The sequence below is a fragment of the Lissotriton helveticus genome, chromosome 3_1 (genome assembly GCF_964261635.1).
Source record: "Lissotriton helveticus chromosome 3_1, aLisHel1.1, whole genome shotgun sequence".
Taxonomy (NCBI): domain Eukaryota; kingdom Metazoa; phylum Chordata; class Amphibia; order Caudata; family Salamandridae; genus Lissotriton; species Lissotriton helveticus.
In genome coordinates this window covers 1,056,114,862-1,056,137,919 of record NC_136061.1, presented here as the reverse complement: position 1 = coordinate 1,056,137,919, position 23,058 = coordinate 1,056,114,862, and the positions used below count along the sequence as shown (strand labels likewise).

The window sequence follows — 23,058 nt, the reverse complement described above, 5'->3', positions numbered from 1 at the left end:
AGTCCAGTTCACCACAGAACAACTGTTGCCTATGCTACCTAAAGTCACCATAAGGCACTCATTACGGTTTCAGGGTGACATTTTATCTGGTAAATATAACACAGCTGCCCTCTGTTCACCCCTAGCGCTTTCCATGATAGAGACACCAGTGTGGAACAAGCCTCAAACACATCTGGAAGATTGCAGTCATAAATCACATATGGACGTAGGATGTAGTACCTATAGAAATGAGTCAGATTCACACACTCATAAACACAAATAAATGCACAGCTGAGAGCCTACATTCAGCCCAAGGAAATGATGTCAAAGCAACCGTTCAGTTGCCTTCATCAGATAAAGCCCACACAATGCCTAGTAGTAAGTCTCACCCTAGATAACACACCTGACAAACCTGGCCACCTGGACCACCTCCGAATGTGATCTACAGTTGGTATTTATGGCCCCTTCTATCAGAGTGGGATCAAGCATCCAAACACTCAATGTATGACCCACTGTACCAGTATTTCCAGCACAAAGAGGGACGAGCTTCACTTTATTGCACCCACTGTACAATATAAAGTAAGCCATGTACCTAATGCAAATGGAATTCCAGCGCACAACTATGAGATGTGGCTGCTATTCCTGGTCATTATTGTTTAATTAAATTTAAACTGTTCCTTATTGCCAAGCCCCACTGGTATCTTTATAGATAATCAGGACCCGCTTCAACATATGCCACAAGGGGAAATTTAACAAATTAATTTTAGCAAATATGTACCTCAACACTCATTATAAGTTCAACCATTAGTAAAAAATGTTTATAGAAACACTGCATAGCCTGAGGTAATTGTATTGCCATTTACCTTGGATTAGTTCATGGGATAATAATTGTATGTTGTGGTGAAGTTTGCTGCATGCAAGACGAGACATGGAACATTATAAAAAAAATCAATACTGGCTCAAAGGAGAGATAAGCTTGCAGCGCCTGTAGTCAACCCATTGTACAGTTAGGGGATTGATTTATTAAAGATGCCTCTCAGAAATCCCAATTTCTTTCATCACGTTTTACTTCACAGGAGTGCAGAATCAGACTACACCTTAGAACTCTTCCCATTAATGCATGATATTCAAATAACAAAGCAACAACAAAGTGATCCAACTGTAGAATCTAGGAAGATAGGTTATATCCAGGGAGAAAGGTTTGATCTCACACAGCAGAAGCACTTTTGAGGTGTCTTTGACATTTATGTTTTTTCATCAAAATGTTTGTTAAGGGATGCTCCCAGCTATTATATAATTAAATGTATTGGGTACAAATTTAATTTGTAAAACCATAATGGTCCATCGTGGAAATCTGAAACTGCCAAATATGAAGAGATTTGATGTGCTTCACCCAATTGTGCAATGCCTGAAAAATTGTATCGCTGGATTGCCTGAAGGGCAAAATATATTATAGATTTAGCTAGAGTTGCCTACCAAATGACATCATCAGCAGCTGGCTGTTCTATGCGATGCTCAGTCTTGCACTATGGAGGAAAGGCACACCAGCAGTGTCTAGCATGGGATTTGCACAGGATGTACACCCTCAAGTGCAAATTCTTAAATGTAACCACCACGAATGGGTCAGAAGTGTAAGATGTGTGCTTTACTGAAAAACAGACATGTTACTCGCTGGTATATCAGGCATATACCGCTTAACCCCTTGACTGTTAACAGTCCACTTGATGTTAGCATTTAGTGCAAAGCCAGGTCACGTAAATTTAGTAGATCTGGCATGGAGCTAAAAACCTTGGTTTTTGCACTGTTCAGCTACAGACACACCAGGGGGTTAGTGAAAGCCATTTCGTGCTGCACGACTGCCCACTTTCAGAACAAAATAACCTTTGTGCATGAAAGTTAATCCATTGCTGCTGTTTGCACTATTTGGATCACATTTGGGTGACACTAACACACAGCTTTAGCAAGTGTGGGTTTGTGTGTCTACAAGTTGAAATAGTTCATGGTCAGACTAGTTCATGTACTTTGTATGCATACATTCATTCACCTTAGACATAGTGTTAGAAGTTGGTTCTTAAGTTGGCAGACGTTTTTACCCTGTTCAAGAAGGGACCACAATCCTAGTCAGGGTGTGTCAGATACTCAACCTAAATTAACCTGTGCTCACCATCTGGTAGGCTGGCACAGAGCAGTCAGGCTTAACTTAAGAGGCAATGTGTAAAGGATTTGTGCAAAACTAAATTACAGCTACACAGTAAAAAACATCACATAAAAGCCTCCACACCAGCTTGGACCGAGGATATTTATCTGAGAAAACAAGACCAAACGACAAAAATCCAATCAGTAGAAGTCGAGATATACATTTTTAAACATTAAATTCAAAAACAGTGCTTAGACGTCAATGGCGCTAAAAGGTTACTTGAGGTCGCACTAGACCGGGGTGAACCCAAAGTTCAGGCTGCCTACAGGACCCATGCAGAATCCGGAGAAAAAGTACCTTGAGCAGAGCAAGCGTCGGTGTTGAGTACCTTACTGGGTCGATACCAATTCATGCAGTTAGGTCGGTGCATCAAGGTCGAGCCTTGCATACAGTGTTGAAGGGTCAGTCCTGCTTAGGAGTCAAGCCTCACAGTGGCATCTTCTGATCGGTGCTACGTCGTTTTCGAGCCTCGGAACCGAAACCCACGTCGTTGTCAACTCGACACTGCTTCGGTTACGATCGGTACAAAGGAGCCACTGTGTCGTTTGGTGCAGAAAACAGCTGCAGAACCCACTTTGAGGCCTAGAACTGGAGGGGGCACCCCAGGCACGGATAAGACTCACAGATGGCAGAGTCCAGCCACACCAGCAGAGTTGCAAGAAGTCTTCTGTGGCCCAAGACTTCAGTGAATAGGAAGCAAGCCAACAAACCCTTGGAAAATCTTCAGTTCACAGATATAAAAAGCAGGTCCAGTCCTTCCCACTCCCAGGCAAGAAACAGCAGGCAAGTAGGCCAACACAGTAGAGCAGGTGGCAAAGTGTCAGTCCCTTGCAAGGCAATCAGCAAGTAGCAGACCAACACAAAAATGCAATAAGCAAAGTGGCAGTCCCTCATACAGCGCAGAAGCTCATCTCCCATAATGTCCTTGGTTACAGTAGAGTTCTGACTTGGTGGTGTCAGGGGTCCAGAACGTATACCCAAGTGTGCTTTTGAAGTGGGGGGACTTCAAAGAGGCCTTTGGAGATCACAAGGTCCCTGCCTTTCCTGCCCTGGATCCAGACTCCCTACAAGAGGTTATGCAGCCCTTTGCGTTGCAGGCACAGCCCTATTCAGGTGCAAGCGTCAGCTCCTCCATTCCAATTTACCTCAGGAAGACCCAGCAACCTGGTGCTGGGCAATCAGGATGCAAGCATCACACCCCAGCTCCCTTTGTGTGTCTGAAAGACGGAATGCACAAAGTCCAGCTGTCACCCAGCTCAGACATGAATTCAGAGACAGACAGAGACACAGCAGGGCTAAAGTAAAAAAATTGCAACTTTCTAAAAGTGTCATTTTCAGACTTACAATTATCCGACTTCACCATAAGTTGTGATTTTAAATTGTGAGTCCAGAGACATCACACTCCAAATCTCTATATATTCCCAATTGGAAATTACACTTAAAAGGGGTTTTAAGTCAATCCAAATGTTAACCCGTGGGAGAGATAGGCCTTGCAGTAGTGAAATGGGGTTTTTCACTTTCAGGACATAAAAAGTGCATGCCCTACCTTTTAAATACCCTGCACCCTGCCCATAGGGCTGCCTAGGGCCTACCTTCATTGTGATTTGTATGTAATAAAAGGGAAGGTTTGGGCCTGGCAAGTAAGTTACCTTTCCAGGTCGAAATGGCAGTTTAAACTGCACACACAAGCTTGGCAGTGGCAGGTCTAAGCCATGATTAAAGGACTATTAAAGTGGGTGGCACAATCAGTGCTGCAGGCCCACTAGTAGTATTTAATGTACAGGCCCTGGGCACATATAGTGCACTTTACTAGGTACTTGTAAGGAAATTAAATATGCCAGTTGTGGATAAGTGAATGTTACCATGTTTTAACTACAAAGCATATGCACTTTAGCACTGGTTAGCAGTGGTAAAGTGCCCAGAATACTAAAACAAGCAAAAATTAATTCAGCAAAAAGGGGAGGAGGAAGGCAAAAAGTTTAGGGGTGACAATGCAGAAAGGGCAATTTCCAAGACATATGTAGAAAAAGGCTATATCCGTTATTTATTACGTTTGACGCCCGTTGCTTGCTAAGTACAACTGCCCCGTGGATAGAAACAATTATATAAAACGTATATTTCACTATCTAAATCCAATATATCATAAGACTTAATCTACAGGAGAAAGTATATTTTGGTAGTCACAGTATTTATTACAAAAAGAATCTATTACAAAAGTAATCATGACAATTGTATACAAAATAAATCTGCAACCTTGTCATTGAACCCCCCCTTAAACCCTAACAGGCAATAAATCAATCAAGCATATATTGAGTGCAGACACAAACAACAAAAAAGGAAGAAACGTCCACATCGAGATGGTAAACAAACAATAATAATTTCTTCAGAGTGTTCAAAGAGGAAAAACCAGGGAGGATATTCCCAAATACATTCACCCTTGACGATGTTAAAATGGTCGACGTTTTGTCTCTTTTTAAGATTTATACAGGACCAACATCAAGGCTATGTGAGGGGCCATGCATATTTTACTGGCAGTTGCTCCAGTTGTCCTTCATTCATTGTGAGCTGAAGGTTTCATAAATCGCCCCTTGATTCGTATATGAACAAAACACAGTATGACCCAGCGATTTCAACAGAGTGCAATGGCCTAACAGTCTATGGGCTCTGATCTCTCTTTGAACCAACGATGTGTTCCACGAATCAATCACCAGACACATGGTAATAAGCGAGGGTCCTTTACTCTACTTAGAAACACTAACTTATAGACATGGTCACAGGCCAACTGACAGCATTAGAAAAACGCAGCTAAAGCAATTAACCTGATAATTAATGTGAATGGCAGGCAGTTCCTGGTGAGAGAATGTACATTTATAATGATAAGGGATCAACTTTAAGCATTGGGTATTAGGGCCCTTTAATTCAATGGTGCACCTTTTAATTACTAAGATATAACCTTATCATGAGTATTTGTAAGGTGCGTGTTCACAAGGGCATCTGGACACTGAATAACAGATGTTTATTGTTACCCAACTCGATGGCACTCATTTTATCTACGTCAGAAGACTGAAAGGCTGAGTGGACCCACAAGGATTTGAACCTGGAAGGGCGAGATTTTGATCGATACCTTATCACTATTGATCTAAACCCCGATCTGGTCGACTGAACCTTTGTTGCCTGTCATTGAAGGAAGAAAGTGCCTCTTTTACCAAGTTAGTTCACCCAATAAAGGACCCCGCTCCAAAAGATCACAAACAACTTCTAGCTTTCAAAAGTTTATTGTAAGGATATGATAAGCTGCAAATACAGGCATCTCAGAATGAGATTCACGAGATACACAGGTCCAACTACATACATGTGCTCTCTGAAAGCCCTCAGACGAGCAACGGAAATTACCAGTACAAGTTCTAAGAATAATAAAGCTATCAGCATTGACGCATATTGAGATCTCTCCTTCATTTAAGTTGGAGGAAAACACACAGGTTAGGCTGTCCCTACCCTGCTCTAGATGGTATCCCTACTTAACCAAGTCTCAACCTAACAAAAGTGTCAGCAGTGAATGACCCCCAAGGGAAGTCACTCACTCTTAGTCTCTTGGTGAAAACCTATAGTTCTCCAGTCATGACCCCTCTCTGCCTACCCATCCGCTCTCTAAAGGGTCCTCAGGCATCTGCTCTATCTCCACCCAGGGGTGCTGTCCCTAATACAAAACAGTCAACAACATTTGAGACGCCCCTCATGAGACGCCTCTCACGTGGTGTAGCTTCTGGCTTTTTCCATGCTGCTTTGTATTGGGCCTCATACGTTGGAGTTGACCTTGCTTCTCAGACTCTTCTCCGGCCCGCTGATACCCCTTAAAACATTCCGGAACCCTCCTCCATGTCTGGGCCGTCTACTGAACAGACCTCTATTCATTCATTTATAATTGGATCCCCCCTTATCCCTTGCAGACAGACATCTGCAGCCAAGATCCCAACTCTCATAGGCTTCCAAAAAGGTTCGCAACATTTCTCGGCCCAGACATGTACGTGTAAAGCAATGTTAAAGCATTTCAGGCCTACAACATTTCTCATAATAATTATAGCATTCAACTTCTTCATTAATTAAAGCATGTTAATACTCTTATTCTATTATTCAGTAAACACATCTATAAATCATGGCCCATTAATGCAATGACCAAAACATTAGTTCAATCTATGTCGTGAAAAGAAACACCTTCCCCTTCTCTTCTAGCTCTGGCCCTGAGGCCTACCACATTCTGCGTTTAACCACATGCCATCTTACATTTTAACAGCTACACGACATGGATTCAGGAATAATCACGTCTAATAAAATCATATAGTGTCACACATTTCTGTATTAGTTCCACTTCTACTTAAATCTCTACATTAGCTATACATTCAGAATATAATTGCAGATACTACTAGCACTCATGGCATTTCTCCTCATGATTTGTGCTTACTACAGGTAAGTGTGATGCACTCATACATTTAGGTCAGTTTGCGCTCTCTCAGTTCCCCCCTTTGATGACCTCTCGGGGTCATCACTAACATTTAAACTGCAGTTATTGCTAGCATAACTTGTCTCTGCGCTTCCAGAGCCCTCAGACTCCTGTACTGATTATCTTGTATGGCAGCCAATCTCTGCAGCTGCTCTCTTTGGGCCCTTTCTGACCTTCTTGCTCTGTACCATTTGAATACCCTCACCAATCCCCACAATATGATCCCACAGATCAATATTATGATGATAGGTTTTAGTATATACCACACAAAGCTTTTGCCTAAGGTGGAGATCCACCCTCCAACTTCACTCATTCCGTGGCCCACCTTTTCCCAGACATTTTCTCTACTCAAGTCTTCGATCTCCTTGTGAATATCGGTTATGTTCCTAATAACTTTCTCAAGGGGCTTCGAATTGTCTGGAATGTAAGTACAACATTCCTGGACCTTCAAAGCCTTACAGACTCCGCCCTCTTTTGCTAGTAGGACGTCTAACGCAAGACGGTTCTGAAGAACCATAGCCCTTATCGATTGCATCTCTCCTTCTACCAGCATTAAGGACTGAGCAGTGCTGGCAGACAACCTGTCGACGACTGTTGCCAGTCGTCTAATTTTAACATCATTAAGGATTACTCCCAAAAGAGGGAACACAGCTCCAAAGACATCTCCAACCATTTCTGCATCTCCTATATCTCTCCTTCCCCTCGATGATGTCTTGCCCTCGATGATCTCTAAGTCTTGTGCATGATATATTTTGGGGAAGACAATTGCTAGGTAACATGATCCATACCAGTTGTCAGGTAGTCTCACGTAAGCATTTCTTCCACATACAAAATACACATTTGGAATCACTTGCATTCCCTTCAGGAAATCTTTAGTATAGTACTCTATATTGAAAGCATGTTCACAGCTGACTTCTCCCACGTATACATTTTCATAATACGTTTTGGCTCGGTGAAGACATAGCTTTCCTCTCTGCGCCTTATCTAAAGCTATTGGACCACTACTACCCTTTCTCTTGTGTGCCTTCTCTTCCTCGGTCCAATCTGTTTTCCATTGTCCTGATTTTTTCAAAATCTTTTGTCTCCTGTAACGATCATCCACCTGCCCTATGAACTTCTTCTCGACTTCTGACACTTTGCATGTCAGGTTATTTCTACGGGCATGTGAAGTATCTAAGGTAATCCAAGGAATGAAGAACTTGGCCAATCTGTCTTCACTCTTCCAGTAGTCCCATTTGTTCATCTGCTTATAATTTGGGACTTCTGGCAACACTGAATCATAGTTGGAGAAATAGTATTCAAAACTATCTCTCTCATAAAATATACTAAGCAATAAGCTACATGTAATGCCATATGTCAGCGGGAGGTGATGATATCTAATGCCTTCATCTACAGACGCCGGCAACTGCATGCAGACGTAACAGTCCTTAACCTCCATGGCATCCACGTATTCATATAAGAGTTTAGCATAAGCATTTGACCTAAAGTCTCCTTGGGACTCATCTACGTGTAACCTGCGGGCTTCTGCAGCTAATAACGCTTTCTTTTGAGTGTTTTCCCTTTTCTCACCAGCAACAGTGGGTGTAAGCGTTTCTACAGATTTCACATCAGTCACCTTCGCCTCTTCCTCATGTCCCTTTACATAAGAAATTGTTACCACTAAAGCTATTAATATTATCACTCCTACTATTAGTGTACCTATTATACATTTAGCTCTGCGGTTCTGGGTGCCGGCTTCCATTTCGTCAGACAATATAGCTCTCTCTTATCTTGGCACAAAGTTCCTTTCTTCTCGTTCCTTTACAGTCTCTTTTTACTCTTTTTGTCTTTAGAATCCACACAACTGGAAGCTGACAACCTTCTTCGCAAAAGTCCTTTAACAGTTCAATAAAGACAACCCTAGCCCTTCTCCATCAACTCAAGGGAAGGTCCCTAATATTCTCTGCTTCCTGGGCGCTAGGTAATCTTCTTTTTTCTTCTGCTCGCTTTATTTACAAAGTCCTTTAAGCATCTACTATCAAGTTTGTACCTGCAGCTTCGATAGCAAAGTTCAGTATTTCCAAACGAAGATTGTGCTCTTCATGGGCTGTTATCGTTGTACCAAAGTCGGGGAATTGCAATTCTGAGAGAAACATGTGTTTTAACTTGCTGAGGCGGGGAGGTCTGGGGAGCATGAATGTTAGTGACCCTTCTTGTTCGACTCCGGGTACCAACAGTCGTATTTCCACGGTGACGATGGGCTCAGAACTGGACACCACCACCGCTCGAATCCTCCCTGTCTCCTGTTTCAAAGACATTTGTCGCCAGATATGTCCACTCAGGTGTGGAGTATCTTCTGTTAGGCACACGCACTCTTCTTGACCTTCTTCGGTCCGGTGCTTCAGCGCCCTGAGCACCTTCTTCCGGGTCTGAGTCTTCTGATATCGGAGGAAGGGTTACCTCTGGAGTTGACCTCAGGCTAGAGCTCCTTCTTTGCGGCCAATTAGCTTCTCCACGTGCCCTTCTACTCCTTCTCCTTCTTGTCTGTTCTCGCTCCCTGTCAGACCTGTCAGTGTCTGACTCGTACTCCCAGCTACTTTCTCCTTCTGTAGCGTCGTCTGTTTCGCTGTTGTACTGACCGTCCTCAGCTTGGTCAGACTCGTTCCCTGCTTCCGCTGGCACCTCTACAGCTTGGCTAGCCCCCTCTATGGCTTCTCGGTCCTCTGCTGGACGTCTATCCGAGAGAGGAGCTGTTTCTTCCCGAGGTGCTGGAACCCTTCGCGTATGTGACGCGTGGATCCAATTGGGCAGGCCTCCCACCTTCACAGCCGTATTCGCAATCAAGATGATCTGGAAGGGCCCACGCCAACGAACATCCAAGCAGCTTCTTCTCACATGTTTTTTCACCAGGACCCAGTCCCCAGGGTACAGGTCATGGCCCGGGCCCTGGCACGATGGAACCTCGGCAGCCTGCACCTGAAGGGACACAGAATGAATGGCGTCAGACAGCCCCTTACAATAGTCCAGGATCATATCATCTGTGATATTTAACAGTGCAGTAGTTGGGACAGATGGCAGCCTCATTGCTCTCCCCATTAACACCTCATGTGGTGACAACCCCGTTCTTCTGTCTGGGGTACTACGAAGGCTCATGAGGACCAATGGCAGGGCGTCAGGCCAACTCAGGGTCGTTGAGGAGCACACTTTTGCAATTCGGGCTTTGATCGTGCCATTGATCTGCTCCACAATTCCTGAGGCTTCTGGTCGGTAACTACAATGCAACTTCTGATCGATATTCAGAGCTGCACAAATCATCTTCACAAGCTCGCTGTTGAAATGCGTTCCCCTATCTGATTCCAAAGAGGCCGGCACCCCGAAGCGCGGAATGAGTTCCCTAAGCAGTAACTTGGCCACTGTGAGGGTGTCGCACCTACGTGTAGGGTATGCCTCAACCCATCTGGAGAACACACAAACAACCACCAGGACATAGCGGAGGCGGTTGCATCTCGGCATTTCAATGAAATCTATCTGCATTCGATTGAATGGACCTCCAGACCTTCCTATGTGACTCAGTGCAACTGGTGTTCTTTTCCCTACGTTCAGCTGCTGACAGGTCACACAACGCTGGCACACTGCTTCTGCTGCTATTCTAAACTTAGGATTGTACCAAGTCTGTCTAAACACTCTCAGCATAGCGTCTCTCCCTAGGTGTACGGGACCATGTATGTGTCTGGCCATTGGGCTCACCATCTCATTGGGCAACACTGCTCTGCCGTCTGCTGAGACCCAAAAATGGGACTCACCCACTACACATCCTGCCTTTTCCCATGTTTCTTTTTCAAAATCAGGAGCATTTTCTTGCATGTTTGCCAGTTCGTCCCAAGTATCAACAGTTTCCAATATCATGGCTAATTCAGTCCTTACATTTATTCCACCCACTTCCACCTCTGTGAAAGAGTACCCTTGTTCCGCGCAATACCGCGCGACTTCGTCGGCATATCTATTGCCTTTCGAGACGAAGTCCTCATTTCTGGTATGTGCGGTGCACTTTACAACTGCGATACCTGCTGGACATTGCAACGCCTCTAACAACAGGCGCACAAACTCTCCATTGCGAATGGGAGAGCCTGAAGAGGTCATGAACCCTCTTTGAGACCATAACTGCCCGTAATCATGAACCACCCCATAACCATATTGGCTGTCGGTGTATATGGTGACTCGAATTTGATTGCTTGCCAAGCAAGCACGTGTCAAGGCAATAATCTCAGCTACCTGAGCGGAGTGTACTCCTTCCAGGCACCCAGCTTCTACAACTCCAGTAATTGTACAAACAGCGTAAGCTGCTCTCAACTGCCCAACTTCGTCTCTTACACATGAGCCATCGACAAAGAAAATTTCATCTGGGTCGGTCAGTGGCTCATCTACGATGTCGGGTCTGGGTTTGGTGCATAGTTCAGTCACATCGAGGCAGTCATGGTCTGTACATTCATCATCATCCTCGATATCATTTGGGAGTGGCATCAAGGTGGCAGGGTTCAAAACAGAGCATCTCTTGAGGGTCACATTCTCTGCAGCAAGAATAACTTGCTCATAGCGCGTGAGCCTGCTGTTGGTCAGATGCTGTGTTTTGGTCCTGGTCATCAACAGTTCAACAGAATGGGGCACGCACACCTCTAACGGGTGCCCCATGACGATATTTTCACATCTCTCAATGCTGACACCCGTTGCAGCAACGGATTTGAGACATCCGGGCAACGCTGCGGCTACTGGGTCTAAAGTAGCCGAGAAATAAGCAACTGGTCTACGGGCATTCCCATGGATTTGGACTAACACAGACAACGCGCAACCTTCTCTCTCACAACAGTAAAGCAAAAATGGTTTATTGTAATCAGGCATTCCCAATGCCGGAGCACGACACAGGTCCTCTCGCAGCTGTAGGAATGCCATCAAACAGTCTTTGTCCCATGGTACCGGATCGCTCACCTCCTTATGCGTCAGTTTTTGCAAGGGCTTTGCTTTCAGTGAAAAGTTCGCGATCCACTGTCGGCAATAACCCACCATCCCTAGGAACATCCTGACCTCTCTCTGTGTCTTAGGCGCATTCATTTTCATGATCGCCTCTATCCTGTCTGGTGACACCTTTCGTTTGCCTTTCTCTATTCTGTGTCCCAAGTACTGCACTTCTGTCAGGCAGTACTGCAACTTTCCCGGGGACACCTTGTGCCCATTGGCAGCTAGGTGATTTAACAAAGCAATGGAGTCCTCCCTGCAAGCTTCTTCTGTTTCTGACGCCACGAGGAGGTCGTCTATGTACTGGACCAGAACTGACTTCTGGGGCAGCACTAGACTTTCAAGATTTTTCTTCAAAAGCTGGTTAAAGATCGATGGGCTCTCTGTATACCCCTGAGGAATACGACACCATGTTAGGACGCGACCTTCCAGCTTAAATGCGAAAAGAAAATGGCTTTCTTCGTCCAGAGGGATCGAAAAGAAAGCCTGACAAAGATCAATCACAGTGAACCACTCAGCTTGGAATGGAATCTGAAACAGTATCACTGATGGATTCGGTACCACTGGACAACACGAAACGACTATGTTATTAATCTTTCGAAGGTCCTGTACTATCCGGAATTTCCCATTTGGTTTCTGCAGACCCATAATCGGGGAGTTGCATGGACTACCCACGATTTCTTTCAGTATTCCCTGTTTAATCATGGACTCGATCACGGGTTTTATGCCTGCAATCGTTTCTGGAGTCAATTTATATTGGGGTGTTCTTGGGAACTCAGCATGCGGTTTCACTACAATTTTCACTGGGTCCACCCCTTTGACCAATCCAATCTCTTCCCCAGTGAAGTCCCATACTTCTGGTGCCACTGTCTCTCTCAAGTCCCAGGGGAGCTCATCTACTGTCAAAGTAGGGTACAGCTCCACGCATATTCTTGAGTTTGCAACTTTGAAGTCTGCGTCATCATCATTGGTCAATACCTCCACTCCCTGAGGTGTACAGTATATTGTACAATTCAATTTACACAACAGGTCTCTGCCTAGCAGACACACAGGACTTGAATCGCAAACCACAAACTGGTGCTCATCGCTGTACTTCCCTATTTTCACCTGTACCGGTTCTGTCAATTGGCTGGTTATTCTCCTGTTTGCGACCCCCACCACTTGTATGGTCTCTCCAGACATGGGCAGGTCTGGAACTGCAGCTGATCTGATCGTGGATCTAGTGGCTCCTGTGTCCACCAGAAACGTCGTGGGGCACCCTGCTACTTCTGCTTCGACATAGGGTCCCCTCTGGTCCACCTCCAAGGCTGCCCCGAGGGTGCAGTCTTCTCTTTCCACTCTCTGTCCGGTTAATGGGTCCACATAATAGCACTCTTCTCCTTCTACAAACAGGGGCATCTGTCTATAGGTCTTACCCATATTCCCTACTCGGGGAGGTTGCGGGAACTGGGCTCGGGGAGGAGCCCCCCCCCCTTTGAGCACCTTTCCCTGGTATGGCGTCACCCCTCTCGTAGGCGCTCTCTGGACCTCTTCCTCCTCTTCCTCTTGTTCTCCTATCTCTACATTGTAGGGACACTCGCGTTTCCAATGCCCCACCTCGTTACACTGGTGGCACCTAGTCGTTTTCTTCAAGGCAGCTATGTCTATTCTGGGTCTAAAGGTGGAACTCTCCTCATTGCCCTTGTTCTGACTGTACTGCTTCTTTCCTCCTGTACCTGTTCCTTGCTGCTGTTGCTGCTGTCCCCCCTTCCCTGCTGCCTGCATCTGTACCACCATCAATTTTTCTTTTAGTTTCTTAGCCTTGGAGTCTATCTCATCACAGCAGTACCTGGCATATCTCAGTATTTCGTCTAGGGGTCTATTTTGCCAACAAATCAAGTGTTGCTGAATCATTAAACTAATATCCGGTCTCAGTCCCAGGACGAACTTGGACACAAATTGCCCTATGTCTTTTGGATCCATTACATCCAAGCCGCTATACTGTTTAAACGCCTTCAGCAATCTCTCATAATATTCGTGGACTGTCTCTTTGGGTTCCTGTCTGGTTCGGTCTATTTTGACCCAATCTATGTCTTGCATTGGCACTTTCTCTTTCAGCCAAGTCATCACTCTCTCGAATTTTGCCATCACAATCTCGGACGGCCCATTAGTCTTAGCATCTCTCTCCGGCTCCGTTGTGGGCCACTCAGCGCTAACCTTGCATGCTGTCCACAGATCTCCTGGTACTACAATGTCAAACAGCGTGTTCAGATCTATCCATAGGACCTTTGAGATTTTTACAAATCTCTCAACTTGCTTGTACCACTCCACTGGGCTTTCCCGCAATTTGGGGGAGGAGGTGGTAAAAGCAGCTAAATCTCCCCTACTCCAAGGGACATGCACATAATTCCCATTTGCGACTTCACGCAAAGGGTATGCTTCTATTCCCTGCAGCCTTCCTGGTGTCGTACCAAGCGTGCTTCTCCTGACGGTCCCTTTCTTGGACCACCTCTCTTCCCACTTATCTAGTGCCCTCCATGTCCTTATTCCCGTGATCAGTTCCCTTATGTGCGTTTTCAGCCCAATCGTTCTCCTCTCATCTAGGTCTCGATCTGTATAATGTAGCCTGTGGTTACCCTGTAATGCTTTGGTTCTTGACAGGTCCACCATATATTTGCCTGCTAGTTCGACTAACTTCTCATGGATTGCTCTCGCTTTCCGAGTGATGTCCTTTGCCATATACAGTATTTCATCCTGCTCATACATTTCCATTCTTTCTAAAGGCAGGGTACCATCTATCATGTCATCCAGGTCTGACCTTAAGCTGGCGACATCGAGTCTCTTAGCTTTTATCTCAGCTCGCAATATGTCTTTCGAAGGGGGCTCACTGGTCTCCCTACCATCCCAACTCCGAGCTCTACGTTTGGGCTCGGGAGAGTTAATGAGTGCTCTCCCTTGCTCCCATCTCTCCAGGTCCCATGCTCGGCCATCCGATCTTGGAAGGTGATGGAACACGGGCCTGTTACCCCCACTCTTGCTCTGCCCACTCTCTCCTTCTTCTCTCCTTTCACCGTACGCCTCTCTGTTATTTTCCCTCTGGTCGCTACTCTCCCTTTGCCTAGTATCGCTCAGTATCCGATACGATCCTTCCTGGTTCCCCATATTCCCTGGGCTGCGCTCATTTCCGTCATCACAGGGACTATGGTGCGACCTCTCACAACTCCCATTCAGTTCTCTGGTGCCGGGCACACAGTGTGGACACTTAAAGCTGCTTCTGTACTCTTGCGCTCTCCTCTCCCCTTCACTGAGTATTGGGCGCGCCACCCCTCCACTCCCGGGGCCCCCGTTTTCCAGGTCTGTTCTATCTCCACTCCGGGCCCAATGGGTGACTCCCCTACTATCTCTCTCTCTACAGTCCCACTCCGGGCTGCTCTCCCCAGCCCCGCAGTGAGTCCGAGCTCTGCTGTCCTGACTTTCCCTTTCAGCTTCTGCAGCTATGATGCTCTTGTGAGCCTCCACTGCCTCATCCCACTTCTTCATGTACTCATTTAGCTCTTGAAAGGATTTTCGTCCAGTTCCCCTCAGATCCGCTGGCCATCTAGGGCCCCCAGGATCCCCTCCTGGATCCCCTGCTGTGTGCATCGGGGTGCTCCACTCTCTCGGTATCGGCATCTGACTTGGGGAATTGATCGTATCGTTCCTCCTTGCCGTCTCTGCTCTTTCTCTGTCCTTCCGTACCCGTTCTTCCCCTCTTGCTCTCTCTGGGTCATATATCGATACTATAGGACCTATGGTAACAGGTACCTGTAGTGCAGCTGGTAATCCGTAGGATGTGGCGCACTCCGTTTCCGGCGCTCTTTGTACCACAAACCTCCCGACTACCTGTTGCACCTGACTAGGCTGGGACAGCTCTTTCTTTGCCTCAGGATCCCACTCTGAACTGGGAAGCGGTCCATGCTCTCCTGCATTGCCCCCCTTTTCTCTTTCACTATGCTCGACCTCTCCCCCTGCTCTATTATACGGGGGTGGCCTGTCTGTCAATAATCTGTTTATCAGGCTGTCCTCTGTTTCGCTCTCATCATCTTCTTCTAGGGGGCTTTTATTTCCGGGCACCTCTAACACTGGGTACAGTTTATTTACTTCCATGTTATGCACTCTCCATCTTTTAGCATCCGCATCCCACCTGGCATCCTGCACTGCCCTTACCGATCGTTTCACCCTTTCTTGTCGTCTGTTCATATTCTTTTCATGCGCTGCCCTAATCCATGCATCAAGGGCTTCAAACTGGGTCGGTCTAGGCAAGGGTCTCATTGAGGTCATGACTGATTTTAATCGATGTAACACCTCTAATCTGAACGTCCCGTACTTCGGGAACGTCAGTTCCTCATTTCCTTCCGTGATCTTACTCCACTCTGATATCCAAAGGATCGTATGCAGCCCAACATTCACTGCCATGTAACGAGCTGGCGTACCCTCCGGCGGGGCTTCTTCCCCTTCATCCGATCCCCGCTTCTCTTTTTTAAACGCCGCTCTCAGCCATTTAAAACACTTCATAATTATGCGCACAATATCCAGCCTCGCTACTCTGTTTACTTCCTGATGACAATCCACCAATCCTATCGCGGCTTTGCTAACTTGGCCTATCGCAGCGCGGTCTTTCTCCGGTCGGCCAATCCCAGCTCGACACTTTCTGACGTCTTTGCTAGCTGGCCTATCACAACGCGGTCTTTCTCCGGTCAGCCAATCACTGCGCGACACTTCCTGACGTCACTTTCCTCCGCTTCGCAGCAGCACCCCTCCTTTCTCAACTCGTCTCCCGGTCATGCATGCGTCCCATTCATACACCGAAAAATGACTACTTCCGACCAAGCGGTCACTTCCCTCGACTGTACGTCCACAGTCTATATGTAATTGTCAACACAACTGACGAAATGTCTATCGTCTCTCTGATAGGTTGCTTACACACACAGTAACCTCCGACCAGCGTCCGTTACTCACGCACTCACTCTTACGTTCCCCCTATCTCGGTCTTTCGGGTGATCAATGGTACCTCATGACCCCCTTCACACTATTTGACAATTACTCTGGGTGTCCGATACACCCGAACCACTTAAGCTCTCCTTGAACTTAAGATTTCCACCGGTTGCGCGCGCTCACAACCTGTTCCACAGTCACTCTACAGACATTCAACTCCGCCAGACATTACAACATAGATACAATACAAAAACACCGCAATCTAACACGCATGACCCTTTATACTCACTCTCGACCGATACTGCTGCTTTTTCTGTCTCACGTCATCCGGATGTTCTTCGGCGGGCGGTTCTTCCGATCATCGATCTCTAGGGGCCTTGGGGTAAGCTAACCTGGCCTAGGTCACCGTCCTCAAGAAGGCAACCATCCTCTATAGCTACCAACTGGAAGGGCGAGATTTTGATCGATACCTTATCACTATTGATCTAAACCCCGATCTGGTCGACTGAACCTTTGTTGCCTGTCATTGAAGGAAGAAAGTGCCTCTTTTACCAAGTTAGTTCACCCAATAAAGGACCCCGCTCCAAAAGATCACAAACAACTTCTAGCTTTCAAAAGTTTATTGTAAGGATATGATAAGCTGCAAATACAGGCATCTCAGAATGAGATTCACGAGATACACAGGTCCAACTACATACATGTGCTCTCTGAAAGCCCTCAGACGAGCAACGGAAATTACCAGTACAAGTTCTAAGAATAATAAAGCTATCAGCATTGACGCATATTGAGATCTCTCCTTCATTTAAGTTGGAGGAAAACACACAGGTTAGGCTGTCCCTACCCTGCTCTAGATGGTATCCCTACTTAACCAAGTCTCAACCTAACAAAAGTGTCAGCAGTGAATGACCCCCAAGGGAAGTCACTCACTCTTAGTCTCTTGGTGAAAACCTATAGTTCTCCAGTCATGACCCCTCTCTGCCTACCCATCCGCTCTCTAAAGGGTCCTCAGGCATCTGCTCTATCTCCACCCAGGGGTGCTGTCCCTAATACAAAACAGTCAACAACATTTGAGACGCCCCTCATGAGACGCCTCTCACGTGGTGTAGCTTCTGGCTTTTTCCATGCTGCTTTGTATTGGGCCTCATACGTTGGAGTTGACCTTGCTTCTCAGACTCTTCTCCGGCCCGCTGATACCCCTTAAAACATTCCGGAACCCTCCTCCATGTCTGGGCCGTCTACTGAACAGACCTCTATTCATTCATTTATAATTGGATCCCCCCTTATCCCTTGCAGACAGACATCTGCAGCCAAGATCCCAACTCTCATAGGCTTCCAAAAAGGTTCGCAACATTTCTCGGCCCAGACATGTACGTGTAAAGCAATGTTAAAGCATTTCAGGCCTACAACATTTCTCATAATAATTATAGCATTCAACTTCTTCATTAATTAAAGCATGTTAATACTCTTATTCTATTATTCAGTAAACACATCTATAAATCATGGCCCATTAATGCAATGACCAAAACATTAGTTCAATCTATGTCGTGAAAAGAAACACCTTCCCCTTCTCTTCTAGCTCTGGCCCTGAGGCCTACCACATTCTGCGTTTAACCACATGCCATCTTACATTTTAACAGCTACACGACATGGATTCAGGAATAATCACGTCTAATAAAATCATATAGTGTCACACATTTCTGTATTAGTTCCACTTCTACTTAAATCTCTACATTAGCTATACATTCAGAATATAATTGCAGATACTACTAGCACTCATGGCATTTCTCCTCATGATTTGTGCTTACTACAGGTAAGTGTGATGCACTCATACATTTAGGTCAGTTTGCGCTCTCTCAAACCTCTGCCCATGAGATAAAAAAACACAGACTCCTATAGCGGATGCATTAGTCAACTAAGTCACCGGACCCGGCTAGTGCTAGGGCCAACACCATGTGAGAATGTGGGAGTTGAAAGTAAATATTCATACTATAAGTTTTACAATATTATACAAAAATTAACTTTTATGACTTTTGATGAATTTTATTAACTCTTCAAACTAAATATAAAAATGACAACTGGCTAAATGAGTAACGAATCTACTTGGCATCCATGACAAGTGATCTGCATTGTGAACAAGGCCAGAGTGCCTTTGAATCATGCTTGTAGCGTGTATGGACACAAGATAAAAATGGTTTCCCTTGTTATCTTTCCAACTACTTAAAAAGCAATATACTATCTACTATCTTAAATGCGATTAAATCCTAGTTTACTTCTCATAAAATTCAGCAAATTGATGAAATACAGTAAATAGGTTAATAATTTCACATTTTGGAAACTGAATGCGTTGAGTTTGTAAGTATCCTATCAATGTATGCACGTGTTGAAGGTATAAAATGTCTTACCTTCTTCCCTCTCTGTTCCACATTTGGTGTTCTAGTTAAAAGCTTTTCAATTAAATATTCTCGGTTCTAGAAAACAAAAAAAAGAGCTGGCCTGAATATAAAACATAGAACGGAATGATTACATTTCAAGCCCATCTCATATGTTTTCTTTCAAAGTTTATAAGGGTTTTACCTTGGCTTTCTGGAAGAATTTGCATTTTAAAAGTTCTGCTGCTGTGGGCCTGAAATTTCAAAAATACATCGGATTAGAAACAACAATGCTGTTGATTGTGCGAAAGCGTGCAAGGTACGCAAGTCTTTACTAAAATAACACGTGGTGTGACAGGGCCTGATTATGATCTTGGAAGATGGGATACTCATATCCTGTCCCCGTATTACTAGTATCATAGGATATAATGGAATTGTAATTTTGTTTGACAGAGTAACCCTGTAGGCCAAGATCGTAAACAGGCCCTAAGACAATGTTATCATTAATGGCGGTAAATAAAGCTCTGTTCCTCCATAAACTACATAGCACCATCACAGCACATACACATAGCTGGCAAGTTTTCAGATTATGTAAGTGTGACATTTCAAGGCAACTCTGAGTGTCATTCTGAGGCCAAATGTGTGACATTTCGATACACTTTTTCACGAGTAAAACCAAGCACTGAAGTCCATGTAAAAAGATATAAAACAGAAACAAAGTGCTTTTTGCACAACGAAAAGCAAGAAAAAAGGATTTGATACTGCTGCAAAAACCTGTGAATTTAAAAGTCATTAACCTATTGCAACTGATCACACTATGGAGATTTCCAGGAAGGGCCTGACCTTCATGTGATTACTGGCACAAATGCTACCTGGTCCCTTCTGGGAGAACTTGTATTCTGAACTGACTGCTGTGTACAAGCAAACCCCTGGCAGGTACATAGAAAGAGGAAAAGCATAAGATACAACCCAGTACTACGGCTGCCCCCTGGGCGGTATTTTCATAATTCAATATTGTTTATACCTTGAAATATAAACCTGCAGCAAAAAATACAAGATGGGAATGCATGCAAAGTCTAATGTTTTCTAAAAGAGTTTTAGAGCAAGCCAAGGTGGCAGAAGTGCTATATTGAAAACATGAATACAGAGGAATTGACCCTAACTATAATATTTAATCTCATAACAGGTACAAATGCATATTATGTTTCTGTGAGAACAGTGGCAAATGGCCATTGCTGATTTCCAGGCATACCTCAGAACAAGTGCATGTAGCTGGACTGTACCTGCAGTCAGTGGTGCCTGCTGCACTCACTGTGCTCTGATTTTAGGGCCTCAGTACTATCAATGTCAGTCCGTGAGGCACTGAGGGTTGGATCATGCAGTAGGTCAAAGCAGTACGCCTGCAAAGAAGTGTGCTGCAGCACTGCTCAGGAGGCCTTGTCTTCATACTAGTACATGGCTGCCAGAATACAACAGTGATGGCAATAGATAATTCTGGGTCCACAAGGCACCACCGCCACCCTTTCTGTCTGGATAGCACAGCTGACAACCAGGTAGAGAAATGCCCACACTCCCTGCAAAGGGTCTCCCTACCAGCAACAGGAGCTGCACTAACTATGTGACCGGCCACACCACTGATGATGTAAAACTGAGACCAATCTAAAGCTGCGCAGCATCACCCAAGCTTTCATCAACACTGCACTGTCCTGCCCAGTTGTATCACAGAGGGGCGGATGTCATGTGACAATGCGAAGCTGTGGGCTAGACAAAGTAAACTAGCCGGGCCCAGGCTGAAATGACTGTGCATACATCACAACATCACAGCCACCTCTCTTCTAACCTAGGCCTGCCTTATACACTGGGTGCCTGTGGCACACACAGCAGAGATATTCAGAGTTGGGCTCTACTGAATAGCGTGACATTTAATACCCATGCATTGATGTCGGATTAGGCATTATAATGCATTAGTCACATGATGTGCGACACTTGGCAGGGCTGCAGACAGAATATAGCTACTGTGAAGTTATGATCACGACATAAGAGCTAGGAAAAGACACAACGCCAATTCTGCATGTAGTTCACCAAAAGCACATTCCACCTTCTACTTTAAAGCCAAAGGCATTGCATGTCATCTCCTCAGTTACAAGCTAGGAAGCAAGATGTCCCGGCCAGAAAATGTACTTCAAGATGTTTTGTTTTACGATCCAGAATCACACTTCCAGTTGATAATTTCCAAGGTCCTGCCCCAATTACATATCGCTAATCATCATTACTCCTTGTCTAGGTCCATCTTATCACACTCCCTACAAAGTGAGGTGTATGTAGTCTAAGTGACATGGTTTCCTAATCAGTAGCGGACGGCAGTAGGTGTTTCTGCAGGGCGGTGACGTGGGCGGGGGGGGGGGGGGGGTAGTAATGTATGGATTACGGAGTTTTACAGGTAAGTAAACATTTAAATAAATAAAACGAATTTCGTTGCGCCCACTGCATCACATTTGGTGATGCAGTGCGTGCAACGAAATTCGTTTGATTTATTGAAATGTTTACTTACCTCTAAAACTCCGTAATCCATACATTACTACCCCCACCCTGTCCTTCCCCCTGCCCACGTCACCGCCCTGCAGAAACACCTACTGCCGACCGCTACTGTTCCTAATGCAATATTCATACAATAGTTTCTTCCAATTTACACTGCTCCTAAATATGGCTTCTCCTCAGTTTATACTCGTTGAGGATGCTGTTTCTATCAACACTCCAGTTAAACACAAATATTGTCCCTGAGTGAAACAATGGCCAGTGGAAATGTTTATAATTCAGAGCAAAAGCCGTCACCCACCAGCAAAGGTGGCATGCTTCATCATCGGGCAGCTCCTCGTTGAGCCATCACTACAATGCCCAAGGGCCCCTATGAAAGGGCTCTGTGCTGATGTTCTATTACTTACTTGGCCATTGGTGAAGTTTAAAATGGGTGAGAAGCTGATTGTGGAGGAGTAGACTGGTGAAAGAGTGAGATTAAAATTACCTAACTAACCCACTGAAATTATTCTCATACTTGAGGTCCTCGTTAATGAATACAAACAGAGTGTAATATGTAGGGAAATAATGTTCCTTATTATTCTCTATAACTGGTCAATATATGTCTTGCCGTTTGCTTAGTCTGAAGATCCAAGGCAATTCATCATGACCCTAATAACCTAATGTACATATGAAAGGACCCTAACTCAATTTGAGGTGGGTACCCACAGTTGAAAACACATCAGTTATGTGTTTAGATTGCAGAAATAATCCATAATAAACTAAAAAATACAATAAACATACTCATCAATGTGGGAGAGAAATAGCTCATGTCAGTGAAAAATACAGTTTTTTTTGCATGAATAAGGTTGATCAGTCAGCCAACATATATCTCCCACCATAAAAATTGCACCATAGTGTTGCCAGAGCCATAGATGGACACCATAACAAATTAACACATCCTTATGAAACCAATAGAAGTGCGCCAAATATTTATGCAAAATATTGTGTATAATACAGGATTTTTATTACCTAATCGACACTCAAATTAGGCACCACAGGACTGGCAGGGTTGTGAAATCAACTTACTATTAGTTTGTGAACATGATTATAATCGTATCAATAATTAAATTGCATTCTCAGTTCGCAATGTGTCTGTACCTAAAATGCCTTTCCATCACTTATGAACACATTAGTGAGAATGCCTACCTTTTTACCCATCTCCACAATCTTGAACATGTTAGTGTACGTGGCCTGATGTATTACGACCAAGCAGTCAGTGAGGCATGTAGATGCATCATAGACGCGTTCACATAATAATGATCAGGCAATAGAATACCAAGCAGGGTCGAGAACAATGGCTCAACCTTGGCACCATGTTGGGAGAAGTTAGCATTGATTTAGCATTAAAAATGGGCATATGGCAAAGTCTGACTGGCTGTAGCGGGCACTTGCTGTCTTCCCGGTGGGCCTGAATGGTGTGGGACGGTTTTTGATGTGGTGGGGGCTGGTTGTGTTACTGGGGCCTGTTTTGCAGCAGGACTGTAATGTCAGCCCTC

General features: G+C 45.0%; 1 protein-coding gene across 1 annotated transcript in view; it reads right to left on the bottom strand.

Moving 5' to 3' along the window:
- Window positions 1–23,058, bottom strand: part of STK39 (serine/threonine kinase 39) — a 1,578,058-nt gene that overhangs the window by 724,835 nt on the left and 830,165 nt on the right. Inside the window, exons 9-10 of the mRNA XM_078681624.1 lie at window positions 19,191–19,239; window positions 19,019–19,084 (exon numbers count right to left, since the gene is read on the bottom strand). Of these exons, the coding sequence (XP_078537750.1) occupies window positions 19,019–19,084; window positions 19,191–19,239 (115 nt within the window). The remainder of the gene's footprint in view (window positions 1–19,018; window positions 19,085–19,190; window positions 19,240–23,058) is intronic.